The sequence below is a fragment of the Mandrillus leucophaeus genome, unplaced genomic scaffold (assembly GCF_000951045.1).
Source record: "Mandrillus leucophaeus isolate KB7577 unplaced genomic scaffold, Mleu.le_1.0 Scaffold650, whole genome shotgun sequence".
Lineage (NCBI taxonomy): Eukaryota > Metazoa > Chordata > Mammalia > Primates > Cercopithecidae > Mandrillus > Mandrillus leucophaeus.
The window spans coordinates 95739-114186 of record NW_012107031.1 but is presented as its reverse complement, the minus strand read 5'-3'; the positions used below and the strand labels follow the sequence as shown (position 1 = coordinate 114186).

The window sequence follows — 18448 nt, the reverse complement described above, 5'->3', positions numbered from 1 at the left end:
CCGTCTCTACTGCTAAATGAAAATCTCTTTCTCAGGGAGCACAAATACACATGCATACTCACACAAGCACACAATTTTGCTAAAATCTAACTGGAGGTTTTGCTCTTCTGTTTCAAAATAAGTCTCTTAATACACTACCTATCAAATTTGTAAGCTTTGGCTCTCAGCATTAAGCAATGACTGATCCTGAACGTATCAATTAATACACGAGTGAACACAAATTTCTAAAACCCACATTAAAAGTTGGCTTTATTCTTCACTAGCCAAGTATGTAATATAAATTGCTTTATTCTGAGATTCTTGGGCTCCCCTCCTACTCCTACCCCACAACTCCCCCCATTCAAATTTTAAAACACTGTTGCCACTAGAGAAGGTAACTCTTTAAAAGGAAGGAAAAAAAAAAAGTCATCTTACCCCGAGACAACTCTAGCCCTGCAGAAATACTGACCAGGTCTGACAAATGAAGCTGGGCTGCATATAAAAGGAACTACATCAGATGAAACTGCGATGTAAGAATAAGACACTAGCTCTAAAGCGCCCATCACAGATTATGCTAAAAGCACAAAGATTTTCTGAAACCTGTGCTCCTACAGACTCCAATCCCAGCATATACATCCCCAAGTACACCCCCGAGCCCTATCAAAAAATTTTTTAAACTGACCCTTCTTGGATGATACAGAATCTTATCACAAGATTTCCCTTAAAATAAAAGGACTATTAATTATTTTGAATAAAGAATACAAGACATTGGTAAACTACAGAAAAATCCTGATATAATGGCCCCATCCACAATTTTTAATATATTTTTTAAAAGTCTATCATGACCCATACCACATTTTTTTAAATGTCCTCTCATCCACACAAAAATGAATTAGCTTAAAATACATTTTTTAAAAATCTAAATCACCTGTCCCCAGCTTACAGAACTGGAAAATGAGTCATTTCCAAAGTAAACCCATCAAAACTTACTGGAAACGACATCAAAGTATCTAAAAATCTGTAATGCCAAAAGACAAATTCTTTCCATACAAGGAATATTGCCCAAGTTTAAACAGACTGAGCTTTAGGTGCTCAGCCACAAATACTTACTAAAAGCCAAGTATGTGAGAGGTGCCCAAGGTACAAAAGCAAAGCCAGTATTGTAACCACAAAATGCACCACAGTGGGGTAAGCTCTATGATGGGTGAGGAATACAATGCAATGGTAAGATAGCCGAGGGGCAACCACCACAGATTTAGGTCAGGGAAACCTCCCAGGAGCAGTATCTGAGTGAGAATCAAAATAAGCTATTAATACAAGCAATATAAAGGAGACAGGCAGTAATAAGGTTGGGTTTGCATTTCAGAAGCCTCAACCCCAGAACAGCATGAAGAATGCAGAAGAAAGTCCTATTCTAAGAGCAAGAGACCAAAGAGAAGGCTGATAAAGTAATCTCAGATGGAGCTCAGCCTAGGGAAACAGTGATTAGGCTAGAGAAGGTCCTTGGAAGTAAACTTGTACAGACGGGTTTTGCAACACCTACAAACAGCCAATCTTATCCTAAGCTAAAATAGCCACTGTTTCAAGTGACCTTAAAAACAAAAAATACTTAATTTCACATTTAGACCTAATTTTAACTGTCCTGTGATTATTTTTAAATAGTCATGACTACGTTTTAGAACTCTTTTGCCAATACTAATTAAAGTCAAATATTCATGTTGGATATAACCTCATCACTCACCTTTCTTCCAGTATGCTACATTTATTCTGATGAAAAGAGTACAGAAAAAACAGAAACAAAGAAAAGAAGAATTGTTTGTTCTTCTTGTGTCTTTGGATTTGCCACAAAACCCTAAAGTACAAAAGTGTCCTTTAAAGCCTTTATTCAAGATTAACAAAAGATATTTATTCCTTCAGGTTTAGAGCTTTGTTCTCCCAGTTAAAGATAAAAGCCACACGGGCAGCCACTGACACCCAAGAATTCAAGTTCTTTAAATTTATCTTTCTTGCTTTTTGCTATATTAAAGTGAAAGCATTTTCTTGGCCACATGATGCATGACCAGAACCTTAATATTCACTTCCTGGCACTAAACCCCCAAGGGAGGAAGGGAGCAAAGTAAACTAAACTATAATAATCCTTATACCAGCTTGGCACCGTGGCTCACGCCTGTAATCCCAGCACTTTGGAAGGCCGTGGCGGATCATGAGGTCAAGATATTGAGACCAGCCTGGCCAACATGGTGAAACCCCGTCTCCACTAAAAATACAAAAATTAGCTGGGCGTGGTGGCGCGCACCTGTAGTACCAGCTACTCGGGAGGCTGAGGCAGGAGAATCGCTTGAACCGGAGATGCAGAGTTTGCAGTGAGCGGAGATCACACCACTGCACTGCAGCCTGGGCAACAGAAGGAGACTCTGTCTCAAAAAAATAATAATAATAAATATAAATAAATAAATAATCTTTATATACCATCACCACCACCATTCCAAACTTCCCAAAAATGCCACTGCCGAGCGCCAACAGAAAACTGAATTTCACTCTCGACCACGTATAATGTGAAGGTCAATCTATGACCAGAGCAGCAGTGCCTTATCTGTAGCCCATATCACTACTTTTGTAAGACTTAAAACCATCTGCTATGTTACGTATTTATTCATTTATTTGTTTACGTCTATCTTTCTTTAGTAAAATGTAAGCTCCATGAAGGCAGTCTTTGTCTTGTTGACTGTTGCAAATTGCCTGCACCTAGAGCAACACACAGCACCTAGTAGGTGCTCAACAAATATCTATTAAACAACTGAGTAAAATAGACTAAAAAAATAAGAGCATTAACTTTCAAAAACCTCGTGTTACTCTTGTTGAAACATCTCTGATAAACCCATCTTGTCTGGAGGATAAAGTCCAACAAAACAACGCACACGAGCCCCTTTAAAATCTGGCCCTGACCACTTTCCCAGGCTCATCTGCTACCAACCCCGCGCACTCAAAAAACTTCAACTCCAAACATATCAATCCAAACTCTGGTGATACAGTCACTTGCTACTCATGAGACATGTTCTTTCACTCATCCAAACTTTGTAAAATGACTTTCCCTCCCCACTGGAAAAATCTTTATTCCCTCTTATTTAACTCTTATTTGTCCTCCAAGGCCCAATTTAAGTGTCTGCCTTACAAATCCTTCCAACTCTCCCAGGATAATTTCTCCCTCCCTTTGCTCTCACATATACTACAACGGAGGTGTGTATGAGCTGCTATCACCCTGTATCGTATTCGTTTGTTTCCCATCCCTTTTCCACCATCCTGAAATTCTGGAGGTCAAGGACCGTGTTTAAAATCACTATCGTAGGTGCCCGGCTGAATGGAGGCTGCTGGCAAAGGCGCCAGTCGAGTCCTATGGATACCATGCTATCCCATTTAGCAACGGCCCAGTCCTGGCCCTGTGGTCCCACAGCCGTCCCCTCCTCGCCCTGGGCTGAGGGTCTGTCTCCCCAAGACCACGGAGGGGTAAAGGAAGGGAGTCAGCCGGGAGCAGCCCGCTCGGGCCCCACGAGCAAGGCAAGCAGGTGACCGCTGGGCGGGCCGAACCAGTCAGGGGCCCAGTCCCAGGTTCCGGCCGTACCTGTCTCACGTTGGCCGGCAACTTGTTCCAGGGGTAGTTGTGCCGGATGTGGAACTCCACGTCTATGTTCATGATGCCGCGGCCAGGGCCGGCGGCGGGGGCCGCGACCGCGACCCACACTACGCCTCCCGCCTGCCCGCCCGCAGCCTGTCAGCGGAGCGCCGCGGAAGGCCCCGCGCCTCACACTGCAGAAGGCCCAGGCTGCCCCATGGCCTAGGCTCCTGACCGTTCTGTGCGGCCCGGGCCAACAGAACACAACAGCAGCAGCGATGGGGAGGCTGGGTCGCTTGAACAGCTACAAGTTTCTTCCTAGTTTCGGCCCGCCGGAAATGGCTCTGGGCACACGTCACTTCCGTCCGCTGGCGCGCGGCCGGAGGGGCGGGTCGCGGACTGGCCTCTAGCCACGCCCTCCATCTACGCCCTCTACAGGCTGCGGGGCGGGGCGACGATGAGGTACCCGGAGGTGCGCGGGTGAGCGCCTCGCGTCACGCCCGCGCGCTTCGTCTCGCGGTTTCAGTCTCTGAATGAACGGAGATAGTCGCTTGGGTTTGCGTTGCCGTTGCTGATGACCCAGTTTCCTCAAATTGTGAAGCCGGAGGCACTGGGGTCGGTTTTCAGAGAAAAGCGACCTGGGAAGCGGGCCGGCAATGGCTGGCTTTACATTGGAGTGCCGTGAGCTCGCGGGGGTTCTCCACAGGCCAGCCCCGAACCCGAGCCAGTGAGACGAGGCGTGGGGGTGCAGGGGACCGGTCCAGGGCCCTGGGGGAAAGAAAGAATCTCTAAGTCAGATCTTGCACCGGGTTGAGCGAGAAGCATGGGCAGTGGGAGAGCAAAGGTCTGGTAAGCCCTCTTCCCTTCCACGGTGTGCTGCGCGCCACAGGGCTCCACTTCCCAAGAAGATACAAATTCTTACAATGCAGAGATTCAGGGAGCTGAAGCTTTAAACAGTGGTGCTGACAGGTGGAGGCAGCCCACAGGCAACCAAGGAGACAGAGAGAGACCCTTGCCAACCTTTGTCATGCAGCCTGTCGGTGTCTGCTTTCTTCTGCTCCACACAAATGCCTCCAGTCACTTTTTAAAAGCAGAAATCCAGCATGTCTTAATTTCAGATGTAGTGATAAGGTCTTTGGGAGTAATTTCTTCCAGAAGTTGTTACGCTGCCTTAGCAAACCCATGACCATTATTCCTGGTAGCAACCAGAGACAAGTTCAGTGTTTCTGCAACTGTTTTTCAGTTTTTAACAATGGTTTTAAATAATGTTTTATTATACACTAGGAGATGTATACTTAGACCTTTTTGTAAGATACCTAGCTCACACCTCAACAGCTAGCAAGTCTGATGCTTAGCAGAAACCCCATTATGTCTGATGAAACAAAGGTGACAAGTACACACTGCCGTTGTTTAGATGTTTTGGTCTCCTATTATCCAACTATAATAGCCCAAAGATAAGTGCTTTGAATCTCATGTTTACAGACCCTCATCAGCATAGCTAAAGTTAACTGAACTCTAACCACGAGACATTTATTCAACAAATATTGATTACCTGCCCACCATGTATTAAGCCCTTGACTTGGCAATGGATTGTTATTCCTCACAACCCTGATATTCCTACAACAGTAACCACTGTTACTATCCCAGTTTGATAGAGGAGGAGACTGAGGCTTGGCAGGGCTTCGTGACTTGCTCGCAAGATCACACGGGTAGTACTGACAGAGCCAAACTGGAGCCCAAGGCTATCCTTACTCCAGAGCCATCCTTTCAGTTCCCCAACTCAGGCTCTCACTCCCTGAACTCTTCTACCTCCAGTTCCAATTTAGACAATGTTCATTCAAAGTCAACAACATAAACGTCCTCTAAAATAACGCTTTACAGTTCTAAGTATGGAAGAACCCATATTCTTCCGAAGTCTAACTTAGATCTAATGCAATATAAGTAACAATGAAAATTAAAGTCAACTTAGTTTAAAAAATCCCTGTAAACTATTATTTTAGCTAATGATAGCAGTTCAGCAGGTGAATGCCTGATAAACTCACTATATTGAGTTTAATGGATGCATTAAAAACTATAAAAGTGGACACGGGATAAGCAGAGGTGAACCTACACCCATTAAATTAATAAGGCAAACAGACCTTTGAAAATGCGACCCTGTAACTAGAAAAGGTTCTCACTCAGCAAGTAGCTGAGAAAAGCAGACACATGAAGGAGGAAATGGGAATGAGTCAAAGCTATGTGGATGGGAAGAATTCAAATAACAAGCCTTTATGAGTAGGAACCAGTAATGGACTTTGGCTTAATACACAGTCTTATTAAAATACTGATCTGCCTCATTTCCCACCAAGGAACAGTCTTTGAGAGGATAGCAGTTCAAAGACGGTAAGTTAACCCACAGGGCTCCATGACCCCCTCTGCTGGGAAGTTCAGAAACAAGACTGCTTCCCCAAGCACCAGAAAGCTGAAAACAGCAGCTCACTGGACTGACTCTACGTGTAACACTCATTACAGCACCTCATCTTTTCATTTAGCAATAATGTCCTTCCCTTACGTCCTTGACTGAGGCTCCTACTAATGTTTACTTTACTAGACCTTTGGCTTTTCAAATTCCGCAGAGTTCAGAAACTGCAGAGTGTTAGAAGCTCCATCCCAGAAGCTGCCATTTGAATTAACACTGTGGGTTAAAGGAAAAAAAAAGTGTTCAAAAGCACAAACAAGTACAATGAAATTCAGTGTTATCTGGCTTTACCAGGTCAGATTGAGGAAAACTGTCCAACTAACTTAGGCAATTGGCCCTTTAGAAAGACTATAAAACTATTTCATTCCCCAAATTCCAACAGAAATAATGAGCAGAAACTACCTGAAAATAGAGAGCCATCTAGTGACCCCACTCATAGACTCAAGAATGTGTGGTAGGAATAATAACAGCCCCCAAAGATGTTCACATCCTAATTCCTAGAACTTGTGAATTTGCCCCTTATATGGTAAAAAGGACTTTGCAGATGCAGTTAAGGATCGTGACATGGGAAGATAATCCTGAATTATCCAAGTGGGTTCAAGGTAATCACAAGGTCCTTATTAGGGGGAGGTAGGGGGTCAGAGTTAGAGAAGGTAATGTGACAGCAGAAGCAGAAATCAGAGTGATGCAGGGCCACAGGCCAAGGAATGTGAACAGCTTCTAGGAGCTGGAAGAAGAAATGGATTCTCCAAAAGGAGCACAGCCCTGCTGAGCCATTTTGAGCTTCTGATCTCCTGAAATGTAAGATAATAACTGTGTGTGATTTTAAGGCACTAAATTTGTAGTAATTTGTTACATCAGCAATAGGAAATTAATATACTCCCCAACAATAAAATATTCCAACACTCAAATACCTGGTGCATCAAATGTTATAATTAAAGTCATTGTGATTCAAATGTAAATGCTCTTACGAGGAATAATTCCTTTTAAGCCTTATTATTTTTTAAGTATACATGAGCTGTCACATCCTTTTCTGAGAGCAAGTTTGAAAGAGATAGAGCTCAGGGATGAAATGAGGCTAGGGAAGCACCTGTAGGGGAGGAAATGGTGTCCAGAAAAAAGAAAGGAAAGGGAGTCACTGTAACATTTTTCTATTTCACAATTTTGCCTGAGTCCAACCTTAGTCGTGGGTTTCCATACCATATATGCTTTGCTCTGTTCCATGAACCATTTTATCTCCATGCCAGATGCCTTAGCCTCGCTTGTTCCCACCTCCCAGTTTTTACCCTTCTAATCCCCTCCACCTTGAATGCCTTTCCCCAGACCTTTGCACAGCACGTTCCTTTCAGTCCACCCACTGTCACTTAGAGTGGCCTTCTCCAACTACCTTGTCCACCCTAGCCAGTTCTCCCCCCAACCTCCCTCTAACCTCATTACCGCTGTCATTACCTTGTTAATGTCCTTCATTGCAAGGAATTACTGTCCAACATTATCCTGTTTGGTTCCTTGCCTGTTGTCTGTCTCTGCATGAAAGGAAGGACTTTTTCTTGTTCATCAGTATATCTCTAGGACCTAGAATCATGCATCGTATATAATAAGTGCTCAATAAATACCATTGATTGTATTGAATGAATGAACTAGTTATGTGATATCTGAGCTCCGAAGTGCTACTTCTCAGTTAAGCCTTTCCTGACCACCTTATTCAAAATCGTAACATATCTCCAACCCTCTGCATCCTCCTCCCCTGCGTTATTTTTCTTCATAAAATGGAGATGGCACTTATTACCATCTAATATAATCAGTAAATGACTTAATCTTTAAAATTGTCTCTCCCATCAGACAGGAAGCTTCCAAACGATAGGGGCTTTTGCCTGTTTTGTTCTCTGCTGTGTCCTCAGGCTTAGGTCAGCACATAGTAGGCACTCAGTAATATCAAATAAACAATAAATGTTGCATAGGAGCAGATTTTCATAAAAGTCCAGATTTGGGAATTCTCTTGAAACTTTAGAAAGTCCTGCAGCATCGCCCTCCTTCATACCAGACAGTGAAGCTGAGAAGAGGCTGCCTCGCTTAGGACCCAGGCTTTCCCAAGGGCCATATTCCCCACTACTCCCTACTGCCTCCCTTTCATGGAAGCTGTCAGTTATGCTTTCTTTATTTTGGAGTGAAAAATAATTTTGTAGCCTTGTCTTCGTGGAAAGTAAAGAAAGCTTTTTAGCTAGGCTGGAAAGTTCAGGTATCCATTGTCTCTTGACTCACACACTTCAGAAAGACTAAGACATTTGCAATCCCCCTAAACATGCCCTACAGTTTAATCCCTTTGAATCTCTGCATATAGAATACCAGTTTCTGGAATGCTTATCCCTCCTTCTTTACCTGGAAAACTTTTCATCTGGACACTGAGTAGAATTCTGAAGAATCGAGATGTGAGGACGCAGAGATGGGAAGGGGCAAGAAAATGCAGGGACATTTTTCTTTACACTAAAGAGTTTCTAGGACTTTATTTTGCAATTGATGGAAAACAACTGAAAAACTACAAGCTTGTTTTAAAGAATCAGAGAGATGCCCTGCCACAGAGCCTTTTGAAAGATTAACATTCTGTATCCATGTATACTATAGAGAACGTTATATTTCTGCCATTTGAAATCAGTTTGTGTTTAGGACATTTGTGCTCTGAGTTGGTGGAAATGAACACTCCAGTATCAAGAGCCCCACCACCTCTACACAAATGCCGAACAATTGTAATAGTTAAGGTGACCACCAGGGGTTGATCTCACACAACAATTCTATATTTAAAATCTGCAAATTCCACTTTCCCGATTCTAACCGTTGACTTTAACCCAAGCCATTCCCTCAGGCTTTAAAGTCCATGAAATTCATTTTCTAATTTGTCTACAGTATCTAATAATCCTTGTTGTACTTAGGCCCGCCCACTGTGAAGTGGTCCAATTGAGGTTTGTACAATCTCAAGGTCACCATTTGTGCCCCTTCGTAGCTCAGGTAGACGGGATAAGTTGGTCAACTACAAAGCATGATTTATCCTTAATTGAAAATATTGTCACAGTATCCATGACAAGGAGTAAAATCACATTTTTAGTGAATAGGGAGGTATTCCACATTGGTACTCTGTTTTATTTTATTTTTATTATCAATTTATTTATTTTTGAAACGGAGCCTCACCCCGTAGCCCACGCTGGAGTGCAATGGCGCGATCTTGGCTCACTGCAACCTCCGCCTCCCAGGTTCAAGTGATTCTCCTGCCTCAGCCTCCCAAGTAGCTGGGATTACAGGCGCCTGCCACCATGCCTGACTAATATTTTGTATTTTTAGTAGATACAGGGTTTCACCATGTTGGCCAGGCTAGTCTCAAACTCCTGACCTCGTGATCTGCCCGCATCAGCCTCCCAAAGTGCTAGAATTACAGGAGTGAGCCCCCGCACCCGGCTCACGTCATTTTTTAGAAAAGGTTGGACTAGCTGGAAAAACAGAAGCAAAAGGCATAAGATGATGAAGCCCAGTGGAAGTGAATGCCTTCTGGAGAGTTCTCATATTTTTTTACATTTCTTCCTCAAATTAGTTAATGTAAGTATATGGGTAATCTTGAAGGGATAAGATACAGAATGAATAACTTGAATGCCAGTTTTTTTAAAGGGTGAAGGTAGTACTAGGAGCATAAGAATTGCCTGAAAAGTTGTTTAAACTACAAATGTCTAGATCTCAGAGAAGATCAACTATGTCAGAGTTTCTGGGGTTAAAGTCTAGGTGCTGCATTTTTTTGCTGGGGGGGGATTGCAGAAATTTATTAAAATTGGAAGACATTGTTTAATTAGTCTTCTCTGCCATGAGACTCCATCAGGCTGTCTACAAAGACCACTGGGAGGCTGAGGTTCACTTGCGCTCAGGAGTTTGAGACTGTAATGAGCCTCAAAGGGCTCCAGTTCGGGTGACAGAGCGAAACCTTTCCAAGGGATGAGCTGGGTGCTGCATTTTAAAAAAATATCCCCAGGTAATTCCAATGTACAACAAAAGTTGACCACCATTTATCAGGCCTCTTTGGGCCTCAGGTACTCAATAAGCATTTGCTAAAATGAATTCGTAAAATGAGGAGACTGAACAAGGATAACTTCTAATGTCTAATCCTAACTCTATGACTCAGTAATTCCATGATCGTATATAATAAGTTTTGCATATGCAAAACAATTACCCAGTCTAAGCTTTTAGTGTGAGAAATAAGCAGCCATCTATTCAACATTTATGTAGACCAAGGACATAATTTCTCTACCCCTTGATAACAATCAGGAAAACTGGGAGATAAATAAAGAATTACACACTATTGGACCAATATGGAAATTATCTGAGTATGTGTTACACAGATGGCACTGGGCCACCTTGGATCTTTTTAGCTTATTTGGGTATATTGTTACAATGCCTTGGAACTTGGCTAAAATGAAATTGGTTTTGTTTCCCTCTACATTACACCATTCAAACTTTACACCTTTAGTAACACGTAATCTCTTAACTGTCTAACAAGAAATACAAATTTGTCTACTAGCTTAAACTGTGATTAGGGATTAAGTTCAAGTAGAGTAGGATTGTTTCGTGGCCTCTATAAACAAGATGTGAGTGAGAGATAGGACACTTTCTTGGCTACAACTACAACTAATCCTGGAAAAATATAAATTGGCTATTTCTTGGCCAGGTCTACGTAAGCATTTGTTCTCTCTGAAGAACAGAAATGTTGACTTCTCTTTCTTTTAGATTTAACAAAGTTATTAATTACCACATGTTTTTAGAAATGATATAGCCTTAATGGACAATATTTTATTTCTCTTTTCTTTTTTTTTTTAGGGATATAGAAAGCTAGCTGAATTGTGTACCTGGTAAAAGTAGCCCAGGAAAACAAAAGTCAGAAAAAGATTAATCAAGAAGCCAGAGACATCTATTTGCCTTTGAGAAAATAAGGCTTATTACAAAGAAAACCCAAGAGAAAGTCAAAGCTCAGCTTTTGAAATACAACCTAGGATTTTTGAGTCTGAGCAAGACAGTAGTCTTAAAAACCAGGCTTTGTTGAGAAAGGGTTTTCTGAATTCTTTTAGCTCCCACTGGCATATCTTGGGGAGAAACAGGGTAGGAAGTTGAAATCTTCGAGAGAGCATCTCCCAGTAGAAACCATAGTCCCAGTGAGATGACTATATTTAAACAGAAAGAGGCCAAATACGAGTCTTTCAATTGATAGATTTAAGCTTCCCCCAACTCCCACCACTAGCCAGTGGAGTGGGAGTGTAAGAATGATTAGGTCCACCTCAGGAAATAAAGCAACTGCATGTTCTTTGTGTATACGATTAGTCACATACGAACATTTTCAACGCAAAACAACTACCAGCTTTAGTCTGAAGCAAGACCTATTTTCTGCACATGGGAGATAAGGAGCAAGACTGAATTGGAGTGATAATCCCTCGCTATCTGCCTGCTAAGATAGCATCAGTATCCACACATTATCATCCCTGGCTGTCACACAGCAGAGCCTGTCATGAGGTGAAGGAAAGCAGGCTTTCACGGATCACTCAGAAAGATAAAGAGCCAAGAAGACCAAAACTGTGACTTACTGAAGAGCCTATCTCTGATGGGAACTGTGAATCTTTTAAAGGATCAAAGTTTTGGTGGGATTATTTGAGGCAGATAATTCTGACCCAGGCTAAAAAGAGTATAGGGATAAAGATTGCTTCATGGACTCCACCACTGAAATGAATACCAAAGATTGTGATTAATTCTCAAGTGTGAAGGAGACAGAAAGCAGTTCAATAAATATTTAGGGCTAAAGAAAAATCCCAGAGGAAAATCTCTTACTCTATAAATAAGGGAAGAGGATGGTGAGGTTGACACTGAGATCCCCCCATAACCCTGATTCTCAGAGTCCAACAACAGAAATAGTGTTTGCAACTGATTATGCCTTGCTGCCAAATATTGATTTCTGATTCTAGAAATCTGAAATCAATCTGAGAAGGATTAATTTAACAAAAGGATACCTTATTTCAGGACTGAATGGTTTCTATGTTCAAGGTGCTACATTAAGCATTTGGGAACACAGAGATGAACAAGGCATGATCTTTACCCTTAAATAATGTACAGTATAGTAGGGTTGAAAATCCAGGTATATAACCCAGTGGAATATAAAGTAGAAAGTAATGACTGGTACAAGATGCTAGTAGAAGGAAAGGGAGCTTCTCATTAAGGATTCTGGAAGCAATTATGAAAGAGGTGGCTTTTATGCTGGGTTTTTAACATGGGATAGATCTGAAGGGACTGGAGGAAAAGGTGTTTTGGCTGCCAGAGACTATATGGGCAGTATAAGGGAACAAAAATGTACACTAAAATAAAAAGAATAAAGTGATGTTCTTGCTAGACTCTGGTGTTAATGACCAGAAAGCTCCACCTATGTGATAATTTATCCTTTTATTTTTTAGCTCTTCAGTGTTTTATGATATATTATTATATCATGACCATTGTTTTAATTTTTGTCTTTAAAATCCTGATGAACATATTTAAATATGGAGAGTGTACCAAGTTTATAATCTGTCCTATGTTTACATAGAACAAAAAAAAATTCCAAATATGACAAAACACCAAGTCAGGGAAAGAAATGTGGACTGGCTTAAATATTTAAAGAGAGTTTCTTGCTCTGTGTGTGGCCACTGTATTCAAGGGAAGTAAGAAGCTTATTGTTCCATTGGTAAGCAAGCCATAAAGTTAAAGATTCACCACACATTGCATGGAAAACCAATAGTTGGTACAAGCTGGTACTATATATTTATTTCTGATATGAGAAGCTAAGCACACCTGCTGTTAACAGATAATGACATGATACTGTGAGAGAATACACAAACATACCAGAGCAACTTAGTCACACCATTGCATCATGCTGACGATCGTTAGTGGATTCTTCACTCAGACACTTCAGTACTTCCTAAACCAGTAGTTCTCAACTTGGGGCAGTTTTGTCCCCAGGGGACATTTGGCTATGTCCAGAGACATGTTTGGTTGTTAAAACTGGAGAAGGTGCTACTGGCATCTGATGGATAGGGGTCAGGGATGCTCTGCTACAGTGCATAGGACAGTCCCCAAAATGTCAATAGAGCTAAGGATGAGAGTCCTACTCTAGATGACAAACCACTTGGCATGAAAATGTACCATAAAAGCATTCACTTTATGCTTCTGTGCCCTAATCCCAATTGGTGCTGAAGATATTAGGTGCAATAATTGTGCAGGAACCCACGTCCAATCTATTCATGTCGTCGTCAGGTAGAAAGTAGTGGCCTGAATTCACCTCCCCATTTGACTGTGTACTGAGCAACTTCTGGTTAATTGTTTTGTGCCTCAGGTTCCTCATTTGTAAAGTGGGGATAATAATAGTAACTATCTCATAAGATTGGTGTGATGTTTAAAAAAAAAAAAAAAAAACCAAAAAAAAAAAAAAAACTCATGTAAACTGCTTAGAAGAAAATCTGGCCCACAATGCTAAAAAGTATAAACTTTTGTTATCACTGTTATCATCATCAGTATTACTATTACTTGGCACAAAAAGGAATTTAGAGATTCGCATTTACCTAGACCAGTTTCCAAAACTTCAGTCATTTGAAGAATAATATGATTTTTTTAGTATCATCTAAACTATCATTAAGACTCTTCTTTAAATTATCACACTTTGTACAAATCTTTTGTGTCATTCACAAATTGATATCTTAACTGTATTTTCCTAAAATACATGAAATAATGCAGTGCTATCAAAGTAAAGTTTTTTGTATGTTCCAACTAAAATCATCACATGTGATCCATTGGCAGACATGCAGCAATTATTGAAAATCAGTGGCATGCACAGCCTCAGATTTAGAAAGGAACCTAGATATCCAACCCCTTTCTATTGGATTTTTGCCATTCATTTGGCTGAGCCCACCGCCCTATAAATGCCAAATATTCTCACTCCCAGCTGCTTTTGCACCTTACACCTAAGCATGTGACCTCAGCTGCATTGATCAGACATGCTCATGCTGGAGTCTGAATCTGAAGCTGGTGCTGAAAAGAAGCAGGGACTATGTGAATCTTCTCAGTCTCAATAAGATGAGCTTCTGGAGTTGCAGGGACATCCAACCCTGAGCAGCTGAGGTGGCAGTGATTTTCTCACTTGTCCAATTTTGGTGTATGGTTTTTGGTGGTGTTCCTGACTCTGAAGTTCCAGACCTAGTTCTATAGCCTTCTCAGAAGTTTGTTGAGAGATCCTATATTGCTTAATAAATCTTTTTCCAAAAATCCTTAATTCAGCCAGCACCAGTTCCTATTGTTTACAAATAAAACCCTGGCAGATATACTCTTACTTTATAGATGAGGAAACTGAGACCCACAAAAGTTGTGTTCTGCACAACACAGCCATGGTTAGGTCAAGATTAGAACCCAGGCCAGTGCCTTTTTGACTTTAGCATACTGTATTTCTAGCTCATTTATGCTGGGTCAAATCTTGACAAAGTTGAGTCTGAAAAAAAAGTTGGCTCTTCAAAAAAATTTTTTCAATTAACACATAATTGTACATATTTATAGGGTACAATGTGATGTTTCAATACATGTATATATTGTGTAATGATCAAATCAGGGTAATTAGCATATCCATCACCTCAAACATTTGTCATTTCTTTGTGTTAAGAATATTCGAAATCCTCTTCTAGCTATTTTGAAATATGCATCATTGTTTGCTATAATCACCATAGTGTGCAATAGAACAGCAGAACTTATTCCTTCTATCTAGCTGGACCAACCTCTCCCATCTCCCTCTCCTCTCTCCAGCCTCAGATAACCACTGTTCTACTCTTTACCTCTACAGGATGAACTTCTTTAGATTCATATGTGGATATGTCTGAGGTCATCCAGTATTTGTCCTTCTGTTCATAGCTTATTTCACTTAACATAATGTCCTCTAGGTCCATTCATGTTATTGCAAATGACAGGATCTCATTCTTTTTTATGGCTGAATAGGGTTCCATTGTGTATATTTTTAAGATTTATTTTTCCATTGATATGGTTTGGCCATGTCCCCACCCAAATCTCAAATTGTAGCTCCCATAATTCCCGTGTGTTGTGGGAGAGACCTGGTAGGAAGTCATTGAATCATGAGGGCAAGTCTTTCCCATGCTGTTCTTGTGATAGTGAATAAGTCTCACAAGATCAGATGGTTTTATAAAGAGGAGCTCCCCTGCACAAGCGCTCTCTTGCCTGCCACCGTGTAAGATGTGCCTTTCACCTTCTGCCATGATTGTGAGTCCTCCCCAGCCACGTGGAACTATGAGTCCATTAAACCTCTTTTTCTTTATAAATTACCCAGTCCTGGGTATGTCTTTATTAGCAGTGTGAGAACAGACTAATACATCCATTGATGGACACTTAGGTTGATTTTACATCTTGGCTATTATGAATAGTGCTGTAATAAGCATGAGAGTGCAGTTAGCTCTTTGTCATACTGATTTTATTTCCTTTGGATATGTATCCACTAGTGGGATTGTTGGATTATATGGCAGTTCTATTTCTAACTTTTTGATGAACCTCCGTGCTGTTTTCTATAGTAGCTGTACTAATTGACATTCCCACCAACAGTGTATAAGACTTCTCCTTTCTCCACATCCTTGCCAGCATTTATTTTTTGTCTTTTGGTAATAGCTATTCTGACTGGGATAAGGTTGTATCTTATTGTGATTTTGACTTGCATTTCCCCAATGATGAATTATGTTGAGCAGTTTTTCATATACCTGTTGGCCATTTGTGTATCTTCCTTTGAGATATGTCTAGTCAGATCTTTTGCCCATTTTTTAATCTGATTGTTTTTGTTTTTTGTTTTGCTATTGAGTTGAGCTTGTTATGTATTCTAGATATTAACCATTCTGTAGGTTGTCTCTTTACTATGTTGATTATTTCCTTGCTGTGGAGAAGCTTCTTAGCTTGATGTAATCTCATACATCTGTTTTTGCTTTTGTTCCCTGTGCTTTTGAGGTCTTACCCAAAAAAATTCTTCCCCAGACCAATGTCATAAAGCATTTCCCCTATGTTTTCTTCTAATAGTTTATTAGTTTCTGGTCTTACATTTAGGTCTTTAATCCATTTGAAGTTGATTTTTTCAGCAGTGAGAGATAGCAATCTAGTTTCATTCTCCTGCATATGGCTAATTCAGTCTTCCCAGCACTGTTTATTAAAGAGACTGTCCTTTCCCCATGTGTGCACTTGGCAGTGTGTGTGTTGGCTATAAAAATGTGGATTTATTTCTGTTTAATTTTAATTTTAAATTTTTATTGATAATAACTGAACCTCTTTATAAGGTACATGTGATATTTTGATACGTACATTTATTGTGTCATGATTAAATCAGAGTAATAAGGGATATCCATTGCCTCAAACATTTATCGCTTCTTTGTGTTGGAAACATTTCAAATCTTCTCTTCCAGCTATTTTGAAGTATACAATGAATTATTGTTAACTATTGTCACCCTAACATGAACTTATTCCCATTATCTGACTGTATTTTTGTACCCATTAGCCAACCTCTCTTGTGTGAATTTACTTCTGGGTTATCTGTTCTGTCCTATTGGTCCATGTGACTGATTTTATGCCAGTGATGGTGGCAGTGGCCTGTCTGGAGCAGCAGCTGTGAGGATGCCAGCTGCAGCAGGGGAGGCATGGCAGGGGCTGTGCACAGAGCTCTGTGGAGCCAGTAGGGGCAAAACAGGTGGGAGCCCACCCCCTAATGAGTTAAAGGGATGGAAATCCCATGTTCCCTGTCACAGCTGAAGCCATCCACGTGCAGCTTCGGACTTTGGTATCCCTGCTCTCTCAGGGGCCTGGTAAGCCCCGCTTCCCCCACAGCCTTAGAAATGCCTGCTTCCTTTCCCTGGCCTCTCGTGGCTTCCTGCACCCACTCTGATTTCAGAGCAAAGTTGTGGCCCAGCCTGGGCACTGTCACAATCTGGCCAAGTGTGCATGCACTCAGGGTGGTGCTGACACGCCAGCCTCTTGCTGCCTCAGCCCTCTCTGGACTTTGGGCACTGACCAGCACAGGACAGAGACTGAGGGGGGCTGAGGGCAGCTTGGCGTGGGGCTACAGGTGCCCCTATGCACAAACAGCCTGGGTGCCATGGACAACCTGTCAATGGCAGCAGGAGGGAGACAGGCTCCTAGGTGGAAAGGAGTGGGTCCCTGGTGAAGCTCCACTTTCAAGCCAGGGCCAGCCTGCAGCCTGGGTGCCAGGCTGTCAGTTCCAGGTGGAGTCCATGGCCTGGAGTGAGAACTTATGGTGCTTTTTCCAGGCCTGCCCATGTCCACCCAAGGCCCAATAAGCATGCACTTCCTCCCTTCTGAGCCCATAAAAACCCCAGAACCAGTCAGACTCACACAGACATTGGGATAACCTGCCTGCAGAAAGGAGCTACCCACTGCAGGTCTCCTCTCCACTGATAGCTGGACACTCATGGGGACAACCTGCCTGTGGAAAGGAGCTACCAACGTTGGATCTCCTGAGAGCTGTTCTGTCACTCAACGAAGCTCCTCTCTGCCTTGCTCACCCTGTAGTTGTTTGCATACCTCATTCTTCCTGGACATGGGACAACAATTCGGGACCCACTGAATGGTGGGACTGAAAGAGCTGTAACACAAATAGGGCTGAAACAGATCCCTGGTTTGCCACGTTGTGGGCAACAAGAAGGAGAGAATAGCTGCAGCCCTTTGGGGAGCCCAGGCCTAGAGGCTTCCAAGTCAGGGCTGTGAAACCCTCTTGGGGCTCTGCGGTTCCTGGCATCTCCAAACTTCCCTTCTGGGCACCACCACATTTCCTGGTGCCCACAGTGGAACCCTTTTGCTGTACACCTGGTCTAGCCACAGCCTAGCAGAAAGCCAGTGCTTGTGCCAGAACCTGGAGCTGCCTGCTCTGCCGCAGCCAACACACCTGGCTGTACGCAGTGGTCAGACCCTGCACTCACTCAGACACCCCTTACCACTCCATACCTGGCCCACCCTTTGCAAGCATGGGATCTGGCCCAGCAGCACTCCTGAGCGTAGCCTGCCTGGCCTAGTGGGTAAAATGAGCCCAGTGGGCCCAAGCAAAACTCAGGTAAACGTTCCACCAGCCACAGAGGTTTCCAGGTGGAAAAGTGACACCCTACAGATCCTGTAATACCATGCCATGCTATTTTGGTTACTATTGCTTTGTAGTATATTTTAAAGCCAGATAGTTTGAGGGCTCCCAACTTGGTTCTTTTTGTTCAAGATTGCTTTGGCTATTCAGGATATTTTGTGGTTCCTTATGAATTTCAGGATTGTTTTTTCTATTTCTGTGAAAAATGTCATTTGGTAGTTTGATAGGATTTGCATTGAAG

The 18448-nt window shown here is 42.1% G+C and overlaps 1 protein-coding gene across 1 annotated transcript in view; it reads right to left on the bottom strand.

Annotated features, from left to right (window-relative positions):
• Window positions 1–3935, bottom strand: part of FAM91A1 (family with sequence similarity 91, member A1) — a 49167-nt gene extending 45232 nt beyond the window's left edge. The window contains exon 1 of the mRNA XM_012001150.1: window positions 3599–3935. Within this exon, the coding sequence (XP_011856540.1) occupies window positions 3599–3670 (72 nt within the window). The 5' untranslated portion in view covers window positions 3671–3935. The remainder of the gene's footprint in view (window positions 1–3598) is intronic.
• Window positions 3936–18448: the final 14513 nt, after the last annotated feature.